Source organism: Podarcis muralis, chromosome 4 (genome assembly GCF_964188315.1).
Source record: "Podarcis muralis chromosome 4, rPodMur119.hap1.1, whole genome shotgun sequence".
Taxonomy (NCBI): Eukaryota; Metazoa; Chordata; class Lepidosauria; order Squamata; family Lacertidae; genus Podarcis; species Podarcis muralis.
Window position 1 is genome coordinate 49,897,772 of NC_135658.1, and position 13,078 is coordinate 49,910,849.

General features: G+C 38.4%; 1 protein-coding gene across 1 annotated transcript in view; it reads left to right on the forward strand.

Moving 5' to 3' along the window:
• NCAM2 (neural cell adhesion molecule 2) overlaps positions 1–10,167 on the forward strand; it is a 197,376-nt gene extending 187,209 nt beyond the window's left edge. Inside the window, exons 16-18 of the mRNA XM_028726953.2 lie at positions 1,030–1,234; positions 2,860–2,979; positions 4,868–10,167. Coding sequence (XP_028582786.2) covers positions 1,030–1,234; positions 2,860–2,979; positions 4,868–4,979 — 437 coding nt within the window. The 3' untranslated portion in view covers positions 4,980–10,167. The remainder of the gene's footprint in view (positions 1–1,029; positions 1,235–2,859; positions 2,980–4,867) is intronic.
• Positions 10,168–13,078: the final 2,911 nt, after the last annotated feature.

Below are 13,078 nucleotides of genomic sequence, written 5' to 3' on the forward strand. Positions count from 1 at the left end.
GAAGTTGGATCCCTTTCAGTGTCAGCATGGCCAGTGTTCAAGGGTGATAGGTGGTGGAGTCCAGCAACAGGTTCCCCATCCTAGGTGTAGACAGTTGTGAGCTAGATGGACCAATGGTGTGGTTCAAGGCAACACAGCTTCCTATGTTCCTAATAATGCCAGGTCTTAGTAGAGCTGCAAAGGCATGACACAACCAGCCAGTCACATGCAATTATGCAATTCAATATTTTGTTTTGTAGGCTTAGATGATCTCTGTCTACTATAATGCACTTGGATTGGATAGGAAAGTTATGTAAAATAATTTACTTGAATAAAGATTGACAGTGTTGATTTTTGAAATTAATAGTTTTAAAACTACATTTGTATATTTCTTTATTACCTTCAGATAAGGTCCCCTATCCCTCACAAATGATTTTGTCTGCCAAATGCCAATTGTATGAACGTGTAGCCTGGATAAACGTTTTCAACCAATTTTTATTCTGCTTCAACTCCAGAGTAAACTTAATGAAGTTCTGTGTGTTTACACTGGAATAAGTACAAAAATATATTTGGAGTTCATCAAGTGTGAACTAATAGCTGCACAATTAACTTTGAAAAGTGTCTATTTGTACTAACCGTAGCATTTTAAAAAAGTATTTACATATAACCTTTCTGTTTCGTTCAACAGTGGAATGATGGGATCTGACAAACCATCAATCAAATAATGCATGTTCTAAAAATAACACCCCTTTTGAGCTATAATGTTTGATTATCTCCAAAGTACATGATCAGCCATTGAATTCTGTAGCTAAATTACCTGTCAGAACACTCTTCCTAGTTTGCATGTAACTACCACGCTTTAAAGCCAGCAGGCACAATGCATACTGCATTGCAGTAGAAGAAAATTGTTTTGCTAGAAAAGTCTGAAGTACTTTAAGGCCTTTAATGTGCAAAAGTAGGCCTGCCATCAAGACATATAAGCTCTCCCCTTTGTGAATGCATCACAGTAGATTAACCAGATTGCCTTTGTCTATTTTGTTTATTTTCAAGACACACTTTTTAATGGACTTGGACTCGGTGCAGTCATTGGACTGGGTGTAGCTGCCCTTTTATTAATCCTTGTCGTGACTGATGTCAGCTGCTTCTTTGTACGGCAATGTGGATTGCTGATGTGCATCACCAGAAGGATCTGTGGAAAGAAGAGTGGCTCCAGTGGGAAGAGTAAAGAGCTAGAGGAGGGGAAGGCTGCATATCTGTGAGTATTAGTCGCAACATTTAGCCAAAGGACAAGCATATGTGAATTGTGAATCTGTCACGAACTGCCATTCACAGAACAACCTTGGATCTCCAAGGCTGAGAAAGCTTATTCACTGTGTCATTTAACTACAGCTTCTTTATGGCCCGCTGCACTATTTCAATGGTGTGCCAACAGGTGACTGGCACAAATTGTGTTCTTTAACTCCAGACATGCTGCTCCAGTCCTTGCAGGTCAGTCCAATTGGACTTTCTGTTGGACTTTCTTCACCAACTGAGTTAAAGCAGCGACTGGGGCGATGGAATAATAACTTGCCCGCAATATCTTTGCTTATCTTTTATTTTTAAATAGTAATCAAACAGCTGCAAAGCAACCCTTCTCACCACTTCACTCCAGCCAGTATCATACAAAGCATTTGATCAACTTAAATGCAGTTTTCAAAATAATCAATTACCCTATCACATCACTGCATTCGGTGCAGCAGGTAAACTCCCCCCCGCTAATTAGTTAAATTGTTAAGAGACTGCAGGTGTGTTGAATTGGCAAGAGCTCACAGATGTGCTGCCATGCAGGTTATAATTACAAACATACGCCTCTGAGTAGCACCATTGACCACATCAATATTAAGAAAACCCAATGCTTCTTCCTTAATACATGTGCTTAGGAACGCAGCTGTACAGCCTGCTCCTATGCATTTTTATTGATGGGCCATATTGCCAAGGAAAGGCAGAATTACACATTACACTTTACCATTTTTTTAAATAGTTTTTTAAAATAGACATTTGTGCTGAGGTTTCAGTGTTGGAAGGGGCTGTAGTTCAGTGGTAGAGAACATGCAAAATATCTAAGCTTTAATCCCTGGAATCTCCAGGAACTGCTTGGAAGGACCATTGTCTAAAAACCCTGGAAACCTGCTTTCAGTCAGTATTGAGACTGAAGACATAACAAATCCCATTCAGCCAAAATTAAGCACATTCATGTTTTGTTGGTGGCTTTCAGTGAGAGAGTTAGGTAGATGCTGATCAGTTTCCCATATTTTTAAGCAATGGGAGTTAAAAGTCCTTATATATAAGCAGCACTCAAAAATGATTTCATTCCCTGCCCCACACATTCTATGCTACTTTGATGAAAAGGAAAAGGGTTTTCCAACATAACACATTAATGAAATTGGCAAGTCTATGCAAGCATATCGTGACAGCTCTGAAAATCTTACCATCAGTTTCCATGAGAAAGGCATTAGTTTTTCTTCTTTTATTCAGAAAAGCGTATTAATTAATCTATATAAGTTGAAACTATAATATGGCTACTATCATTTGTCATGCTGAATGGATCAGATAGTTTGCTAGCCTCAATGTTAGTTTTTGAAAAATCCAATTTGGTACTCTCAAATTATTATTTAGATATAACATTTATTTTTGCATATTAGTTTGAGGTTACAATGTATGATAACGTATGAGGTAACAATGATGGGTGTAATAAATGTTGAAATATTTTTATCAGTATTAATTATAGTTGCCTTTTGCTTTTCTTCCATGATTCTGAAAGCAGAATACTGACAATTAATAAAATGCAACATATTTTTATCACAAAGGAAGTGAGGCTAAGAATCTTTCAATGTTCTTTAGGAAAGACGGATCAAAAGAGCCGATAGTTGAAATGAGAACAGAGGATGAAAGAATTACCAATCACGAAGATGGAAGTCCAGTAAATGAACCCAATGAAACAACACCATTAACAGAACCAGAGTATGTAGTCCACATTTTAATAACTTCACACCCTGTACATTCAAAAGTGAATGTCCAGCAGATTAATCTCCCAAGACTGGACGAGAGGTATAAGTTCTAAAGCACATTATATACACATATGTGATTTCCTACTGTACCCTGCCCATCCCCATTGCACTCCCCTGATTGGCCTGTAGCACAGGAACCAACTCCTAGGGGTCAAGGGGGTCTTCACCCCCTCCAATAAAATACTTGAGGGGACCACCCCCTAAGTTGATGGGTATTGCCCTTCAAATGATGTGCATGCACCATGTCATTTGATCGATTATATGGAGCAGGGTTTACCTGCCCCACCCTAGTTTACTCAAGTTGGCACCCTGGTGCAGTCCTTCTATGGACGTGTTTCTCTCAAGCCTTGTGTTTCTTCCTATTAATCAACTTACACTTTAGTTGCAGCAGACTGGTGTTCTAATTTTTATAAATTGGGGCTATCAAACAGGAACTCTGTGGTTGACCCTCAGCTTAGTGTTGAGCATCAGAAACTAGCTCAAGCAGGTGCTGTGGTTGCTCGCTGCCTTGACCCCTGCCTCTGGAGCACTGTAATTTTTGACATCAACAGGAAAGTCTCAACTGTAGTCTGCTGCGTTACAGAATTAGCATTCTCTAAGAACAATAGGTAAAGGTACCCCTGCCCATACGGGTCAGTCGTGTCTGACTCTAGGGTTGTGCGCCCATCTCACTTAAGAGGCCGGGGGCCAGCACTGTCCGGAGACACTTCCGGGTCACGTGGCCAGCGTGACGAAGCTGCTCTGGCGAGCCAGCACCAGTGCAGCACACGGAAACACCGTTTACCTTCCCGCTAGAAAGCGGTACCTATTTATCTACTTGCACTTAAGGGTGCTTTCGAACTGCTAGGTGGGCAGGAGCTGGGACCAAAAGATGGGAGCTCACCCCGCTGCGGGGATTCGAACCGCCGACCATGCGATCAGCAAGTCCTAGGCGCTGAGGTTTTACCCACAGCGCCACCCGCGTCCCCTAAGAACAATAGCTGCTAGCTAAAAAGGTCAGGCCTTGTGTTGCCTGCTACTAAGAACTGAATGAGCAGAAGGGATGACTCATCGCTGAACCCATGTAAGTGGGTCTGTGACCTAGGTCCAGATCACACTACCATCTCCATAGTGTATAGGCTGTAGGTTGTGCACTAACAACAACAACTTTCCTCCCAGAACTATGGGGAAAAGTAATCTTAGTGTACCTTACAACATATCATCTCGATGCTCCTTCCATCATATAATACATATTTTCTAGCAACTGCTTGTTCTTGAAGATATTTGTCCCAATCCAAATGTAGCTGGTTAAATGGACATCCCTTTGAAATCAATCAAATGCAAATGGCAGGTGTGGGAATGCCTGATCTGGTTTGGGACCCCGGAGAGAGAAGGAGAAGCTTTAAATTGTTGGGCCCCCCCATTCCCAATTTGCATTGGGGGACCCTGCCTGCTAGTAGTAGTATTTCTTAGATTTGTTAATCATTTTTTTATGGGAAAGTCTCCAAGTGATTTACAACAATGTTAAAAACACAACTAAACGTATTTCTACCAGAAGAAAAGCTTCTATTGAGCATGAAAGACAACAACACATGGGCATCAGTAAAATACTTCACAAAATGAAACTTGATGCAATTGTATGAACAATTATTTTTTGGCAGTGTTGCACATTGTTAACAGTGGTGGAAGGTGGTGTGGGGAGGAAGAGACGCATAGAGAAACTTAAAGATTTGCCACTGCAGCGGTGTAGTGCTCTCAACAAAATCTGAATAAGAGAAAAATGATCTAACCCCGTCCCCCCCAAAAAAAATCACCCATGAATTTACAATGTAATATTTTGGTTTTTCCTTACTTTCTCACAGGAAACTGCCATTAAAGGAAGAAAATGGAAAAGAAGTTTTAAATTCAGATACTATAGAAATCAAAGTTTCTAATGACATCATCCAGTCAAAAGAAGATGATAGCAAAGCATAATACAACAACTACAGCTGTCTAGAGGGGAATAAAAGGCATTTGGATTCAAATAAATCTGTGACCAAAACTTTACAGCTGACCTTAGTTTCTTGGGCAACTTAAGATGGAATAATTCTCAGAAGTAGTTCAAATGACTTCTGTTGACTGTCCGTTTTCACTTTATTTCAATAGTTTTAGTCTGTAGTCCTGGATGACATCAGTCCCGTGGTCTCAGTTTGGCAAATCAGCCAATATAAATATTGTAATTTATTTTATCACTGAAGAAATCTATTTATAAAAATTCAAGAAACCCCCTTAGCCACAGACTGCACACCTGACAGCCGTACCACTTACAATGGAAATTAAACCCTGAGAGAAAGTGCCATATACATTTATATTTGTTTGTACTTGAAATTTTAAAAGATTTTGGTTGCCTTTAAAAGAATATATATATAAACAAATTATATATATATAGATATAATATTAGGCTCCATTAGAAATTAGATATATGTGGCTGGCAAAGCTAAATAGTGACTTGACTGCAGCTGATCTTTGACACAGAGTAGACAACCTCCTTATGCTGTTAACCCTGCACTTCACACCAGACAATGAAGGGTTTGTAGGTTTGATGTACAGATTTTAACAAAAGTTGTGAACTATTTTGATGAAGACATCGATCACATCCTAACTATCAAAAGTCCACAGAAATTTCAGTGCTTCAGATACTTTGTATTTATGTTTGGAAGATCATGTGTAAGCTAAAAATGTCGAAACTTATTTTGTTGTGAAAATAAGAATCCTGACTTATGACCATAGCACTCAGCTTCAAAGCAAGTCTTACAACAATAAATACAAGCTCAACTGAGTTGCCTCAATGTATTTATAAAGAAACATAATATGCACATTTCTGCTTTCATTCGTTTACTACAACAATAATCATATTTGTTCTAATATATATTTTAAAAGTTATTCACGTAAACTCAAACCCAAGATCAAAAAAACTTCTCTAGGCTTGGCCACGCCCTGTGTAATTTTCACTTCCACCACCAATTTAATAAACCAACTACACAAAAATAAAATAAAAGCAATGGAAGGGGTCTTAGGAGGAATGCCTTAGGAGGGGTCTTAGGTGGGTCTTAGGAGGAATGTCAAAGGACAGGTGATTAGAAAGCTAAGACTGAGGTTGTGTGAGCTGCATTTAAACAATAGAGGAAAATATATCCAAGAAACCAGTTGACTTTTAAAATGCTGTTTCTGTTCTCATAGAATTCTATACATAATTTCCCCCGGCAATATCTTCCCTTGCTTGGGAATGAACTAAGCAGACAACCTTAAAATGCATTTAAATCCAAATAAAAATAGAATGTTGAACTGCAGTCTCCAAACCCTAGGCATGCCTTGTTGTACTGGATAGCTGTGATGGCAATAGAACAATTTGTGGATCATACCCTTCAACAGTTAAATTTTGGTTGGCCTCTACAGATGTGTAACTTGCTATTGAAATAAAATAACAAATAAAAACTGTGCTTTTTTTTTTTTGACCCTTGGTAAAATTGCCATCAGCTGCAGTATATTCATTTGGCTCCCAGGTCCCCCTTAAATCGTTGCTGTTAATAAATATATGGAACAGTAGTCCTGCATGGGAGGAATGCATTATGCAACTGCTGTTGTTGAGTGGCAAACAAGGGAGCAAAAGGCTGAAGGTGTTATGGGAGGGGTGCAGAGATATGTTGGGCAGAGATATGGAAGTGCTACCCCACCTCCATGTCCTGACGATTCTTGCAGCTCCCAGCAAGGGCTCATGGTAGGATAGGTCTGCACTGCTGGGCTCAAGGTTTCCATCCACTAATGGCCTGATAAAGCATTCACCTTCTCTGGCATACACTATTGAAATATATGGAATGGATATAAATATATATATATTTGATTAGAAATTTTCATAACATGTTTACTGGCTTCCTGTGTCATCATGCTAGAACTGCTAAATATTAATGGTCCTACAGTCTGATAATGTGGTGCCATATGTCAGAGCCAGTTTTTTCTTTATTTGAAGACAAATATAGTTTTTCTAAACTACTTTGAATACTTTTTGCTTTATTTAGACAGTTTATATAGTGTTCATGTTTTACCAAAAAAATAAAATCTCCAGGTGATTGACAACATCTTTGCAACCTATCTTCAAACATCGAATACAAAAATAGCATAATGAAATCAACATGATAGAATTCCACAATTAAGAGTTAAATAGGGAATTCTCTTAAATTTCAGAACAATGCAATACATGTGAAAATCAACTACAAAATGATTGTAGTTAATTTCATATTTAATGCTTTATTTTATAGCACATACCAGTGCTTTAGCTTTCTATCAACTAGAATCCATTGTTCCAACTTCTCCTTTTGAAACATTTGAAATATTGTGGTGTGGAGAGTGCCCCTTTCTAGGATACTCACCCCCTCCCCAAGTTTTCCATCCTTCCCCCAATGGCCATTCATTCCTCAGTCATCAATGAGATAGTATATAACTTTCTCCTTCCTCCATTAATCCCGCCCTGCCCACCACCTACCTCCTTCTTGGACTGACACTCAGAGAATGAATTTTCTATTAGTATATAGGAATATCTGGTAACTCGAGTGCTAGATCAATAATAATAAACCAATACCACCTTGTAGGGTGATGCAAGATTGTAACTGTCCTTCATAAGCAGCTCACAGGTGTGTGTGTGAGGTCTAGTTTCTATCTACAGAAATATACAGCAATAGTCCACAATAAAACAATTACTGAGACAGACAATATGTAATCATATGACAAATCCCACTAAATATTGCCAAGCCTTGAACTGTGTATTAGAAATCAATTATTTGTCTAATGATTGTGAAATAAGTTCATTTAAGTGCCAAACTGTGAGTCATTTTCCCCTGTTGCTTAGCACGGTAAGTAACAGAGCGGGTAGGATGTCACTCTGTTTTAGTCAAGCAAAAAACAACACCCACCTCCAGTCATGCATCTATAGATCCCTAGTTTTGTTGAATACAGAGCCTCAGACTTGCTTACATTCTTGCATATGGAAATACACCTGGGCCATCATGTTATTCAGTGGCACCATGAAAAACCCAAACCCACCTAAGACTTGCAAAGTAGCCATTTTGTTTGTATTTGTTCAGTATGTTGCTAAATGTAGTTATGGGTTTTCAGACGTCTCTCTTCAACTTTCCTTTAAGGGAGAGAGAATGAGAGCTCTTTTGAAGAAGATTAAAACAAAACAGACACTGCTATCTCCCACAAAAGCAATGAGAGAAACAAAAGCCCCATTTCAATTATTGCCTTCTTTAACTAAATCATCATAGCAAAGGCTTATTAGAGCAATCTTATCAATAAATAGCCTTCTGTGTTAATATTCTTAACTCTTAACATTTAATTCTGTTCTCTTTTTTTCCTAAAAAGGTGTGGGGGGGGAGGATCTGCAACATACTATCCCTCAATTTTCAGTGGATCATAAAACTATTAGGAGTGTTGCCGAAGCTCATATTGAATTCACTGCCTCTGCTTGCATTGTCACAATAAATTATTGACCAAGAACTCTTATTGCAGCATGCAGTTCAATCATTTCTATGCAGGGAGTGGACATCAGGTCCAAGCATCAGTTAAAATCACTGGCTGCTAGTCTTATAAGGAAAACTTAGTATCTTTGACAAAATTACTGCAATGGTCCCCTGAATCTGTTTAGGAATTCAGTTAGATATGCTTCTTTTTCAGAACCCTGGTCAGTAGCCACACGTGAGATGATTCTTTTACACACGATAACTTCATTGCTATGTAATATTACACTCACCAGATAGAGCGACTTCTGGCCACAGAATTTGCAACATTTCCACCATTCATGTATAAGTGTAACCTGCATTTAGATTTTGAAGACCTGATCAATTTACTGATGCAGCTGGGAAGCTTCAGAGCTGTCTTTGGGCCAATTACAGTTTGTTAGTTAAAAATTCTCTTTAAAAAGGCATTGTGATTTCCATTCTGCTTGTATTTAAGATTTTCTTGTAGACCTGTCCTGGGTTGTGTGGTGTGGATGGGCACAAAACAATTGAAGTTTATCAATGTGAAGCCCCACTGATTCCACGTGATCGCAGTAGGGCAGTAAAAAGAGAGGTGACCAAAACAGGAAAAGATGGGGGAAAGGATAGGACAGCCACAGGCCCCATGAAGGCAATGCTGAAGTGGTGGTGCAGCCAACAGAGAGCAACAAATAGATGGACAATAACATAAAAACCTATGCTTGTTTTGAATGGAAACTGTAAGGAGACTTGTTCTCAGAAAGAGATCTCAGGCAGAACAATCCTAGGTGGAGGCAGGGAGTAGTCTGTGGAAGCCTAAGCCCTGCCATATTGTGTGTACAAGGCAGAAGGTCAGGGGAATGGTTTTTTTCTATTTTTCTTTAGTCAGTTTTGAATATTCATTTCCTTCTTCAGGGGCATAGGAGGGATTTGGATCTTGCTGATCTAAGACTTCCCCCAGTCCCTCCTGACATGTTCACAGCGTACCCCTTTTCACTCTCTACTGCCACTGGAAGTCTGAATGCAGAGGAGCAACAGCAGTGGAGCTTTCTGCCACTGCCATGAGGAGCCTTCAATGGCAGGACTTACCCAACCCTTGTAGATTGGGAACCACTGCACTCTGTAGCCACCTGCTCCCCTCCCCTGGGGCCTTTGAGTTACTTTCTTAATCATGCAGTTTAATTCAGTTGCCATCATCACAACAGCCTCTGAATGTACATAAGTGGATAATAAAAAAGAGACAGAGCATTTTAAGCCTCCAGATATATAGCCTACTTTGACAAGGATAGTTATCCTGCAAAAAAATGAACATTTAGTAGGTATTTTGGATTCTGTGTACAGTAAAATTAAGACTTAACAGTTTTTGTTCATCAACATTTCTTTTGTTTCAACATTCCATATGGTATCTGCCATCTGATCCACTTACTGTACTGTTGCGTTACCTACAACTGGGGTGCGTTTGTTCATCGTTTCAGAATTTTATGTCCCTATGAAATGCTGTATATATATATTCTAAACTGTAAAAAAAAAAGATACTGCAATGCTGAAGTTTTGTATTTATGAAAGATATTGAAAGTATGGATTACAGTTATATCAATTATTTGTCACTCTTCACCATTTGTATATTAATAGTAAAGAGACTTTTACTTTAATGAAATGCTTCACTTTCCATTTCTGTCTCTCTGCCAGGAATAAGTTGATTTGGGAGAGCATTTACTTAAAAACCTTCACTATTCCAAATTTTGTTTCCAGAGAAAGTTTTCCAGAAGACATTTTAAAACAAAAACGACATGCTATCAAAAATGAGAAAAATAGTATATTCCTTCTGCACTACAACATATGATGATGTTTTGGTATAGCACTTATGGGAAAGCCTTCAAGTACACTGCTATTGTCAGTGAGATAGTTTGGATCACAAAAATAATAATCAGTCTTTAGTTCTACAAATACACTGTTGCTAGCATTAAAAACAATTCCACCTAATAACTGCAAGCAGAGCTCCATTGGCAGGTAAGGATGAAGAACCTGTGTTAATTTGCATAGTCAACTACGTGCCTATGCTTTAAAAAAAAAAATGGTGTTTGGAATAGTTTCCAAGAGAATAAAATATTTCTTGCATAGATTGAGAAAAGTGTATAAAGAACTGCAGAATCATCTCTTGGAAACAAAGATATAAAAAGCTATTTCAATGAATAGCATGTAATTAAAGGACATTCACGATGGCGTGCATTGGGTCCTTTACTATTATAAGCACTTCCTTAATGGGGTTCTGAGTAGACGTGCATCAGGTTGCACCATAAATAGACATTAAATCAGTTATTATTTATCTTGGCTGATACAATCTGTAAAAAATGATGCCATTCTAATACATAGAATATAAAAATATGGTATGCTTCATATATATGAACATTTGAAAGTCTCAGAAACTCTCCCATATGTTTCTGAGCTTCTGCAGTGTTTGGCATATGCAATATCCTTGACTGATAAATAGATTGTCAGTGAACTGTCACAGTCTCTAAATGAAGTTTCACATAACATTTTAAGTATTAATGTTAGATTAATATTCTAGCACAATAAGGAGTTGCATGCGTGTATTTTCACTGATACACTTTCTTCGCTATTTGATTATTTTATACCAAAGGATGGCATTTCATTCCAGTTTTCTCCTGGCACCCTTCTAGCCCCTTTTTGGTGATGATAATGATTATGGCAGGCCTGATAGGGGGCGGGGGGAGGGAGTATTTCAGTGGTCTGCAGCAGTTTAAAAGTTGATCCGCAGGGTGAAAAATTTCAAATCCACTCCTCTAGAATTCCCGGAACCTGAACAATATTGTTTTCTGATCTATGGATGTTAAAGTCTTGGAAACTACTTTTGCAGAGCTCCTGACACCTAAGATTCTGCCACAGCAGTATTGTGAAGCAGAACTGAGACCTAATTTCCAGCAGTTATCTTTCGTCACTAGCTTGGTCTGGGACTTTTGGTGAAAAAGAGAAAAGATCAGCAGTGTTGAGGAACATAATGTGGCTCACTTGCTATTCCTAGCCAGGCCAATTAACTTACAAACTAATTTAGAGCAAACAAACAAACAAAAACTCTATGTACTGGTAGGGAGAGTGCCAAAATAATGAGTAACTGGAATAACTGAGTCTCAGTATGCATGTTGGTTTTTGTTTGTTTGTTTTTCTTTTAAGAGGAACAGAATTAGATGAATGAATTTTGAATGGTAAATGTGTTTCATAAAGGGAGCCAATACAGAAAAAGCCGAAAGGTGGAAAAAACAGAGATAGAAATACAATTTGACAAGCGACAAAAAAAGAAAGGAGGCCATGAAGAAGAGGACACAGAGAAATCAGAGATTAAAGATAAGCATTTGTCAAAAGAACTGTTCACACCTTCATATTGGGGAAAGAACACCTGGCGTAGCAATGAAAGAGATCACACTCTCTGGGCCCACTTCCAATTTCACACATTTAAATGAATCTATGAACGACAATATCTTCAGCACACATGATTGTTAATAAGAAAACCCAGTGGCCAAAGATAAAGAACACAGATCAAAGGGCCTCAAGGAGAAGCTTGAGGAACCAAAAGCTTTGAGTCAACAAAGGAAAGAGAAACATTAATGAAAATCCAATAAGTATGATGCGTAAGATGAGAGAACTAAAGGCAGTTTAAATAAAACTAAGGAAGAACAAAACTACACAAAGGCATTACAAAGGATGAGAAGAAAAAAATGACCAACTCTTAAATAATAATAATGCAGAACATTGCTGGTGTTGATGCTTTGACACATTATGACAATTTGGTAAGTAATGGAACATTAACATTTGTCGTTTATATCAAAATATGGAGTTTTGGAGAAGAGATTTGGAACCCTTATTTCATTTCCCCACATTTTATTTTTAATGTATCCAATGCCTTTATACCCCATGTTTTCTCCAGTATTGTACATATCAGGATTCCTGGTGACCTCAAATTCAGGCACTGGTCGCACCTTCACCTGCTTAGATTCAGAAAGTTGCCTCATCTCACACCTTCATATATGCTTCTGTAAAAACTAATTTAGTATAAAGTTTCATTATTTATTGATCTATGCTTGCCAAAAGGACTTTCATTGATAGTTATCCCTCACAGCTTGCTTCTCCTCTACATCAAGAGATTGCGTTGTAAGTATTTCACACCTAATAACCAAAATTGCAATTTATCTCAGGTTCCATTCTCAAGTTCCTATTTTGTCCTGGGTTCTCCTGAAGAATTCTTGGGCTCTGTGTATGCATGTTCACATCAAGGGAGAATACTTCCTTATTAGAAGGTGTGGAACCAGTGGCGGATGGCAGGCATTGTGAGATTGGTAGTGCAACCCCACTTCCTTCCACACAGTAGCCCTATGCATGGGGGAATAACATCTGAATAGGCCTATAATGTGTTATTATGAAGCTATTAGCTTTCATACATAATCATGCTGCTATTTCACATTAAACCATGGTTACACATTAAACTGTGGTTTAATGTGATGTGGGAACCAGGCCACAATCGTATTTAAAAGGAAAAATCCACTGGAG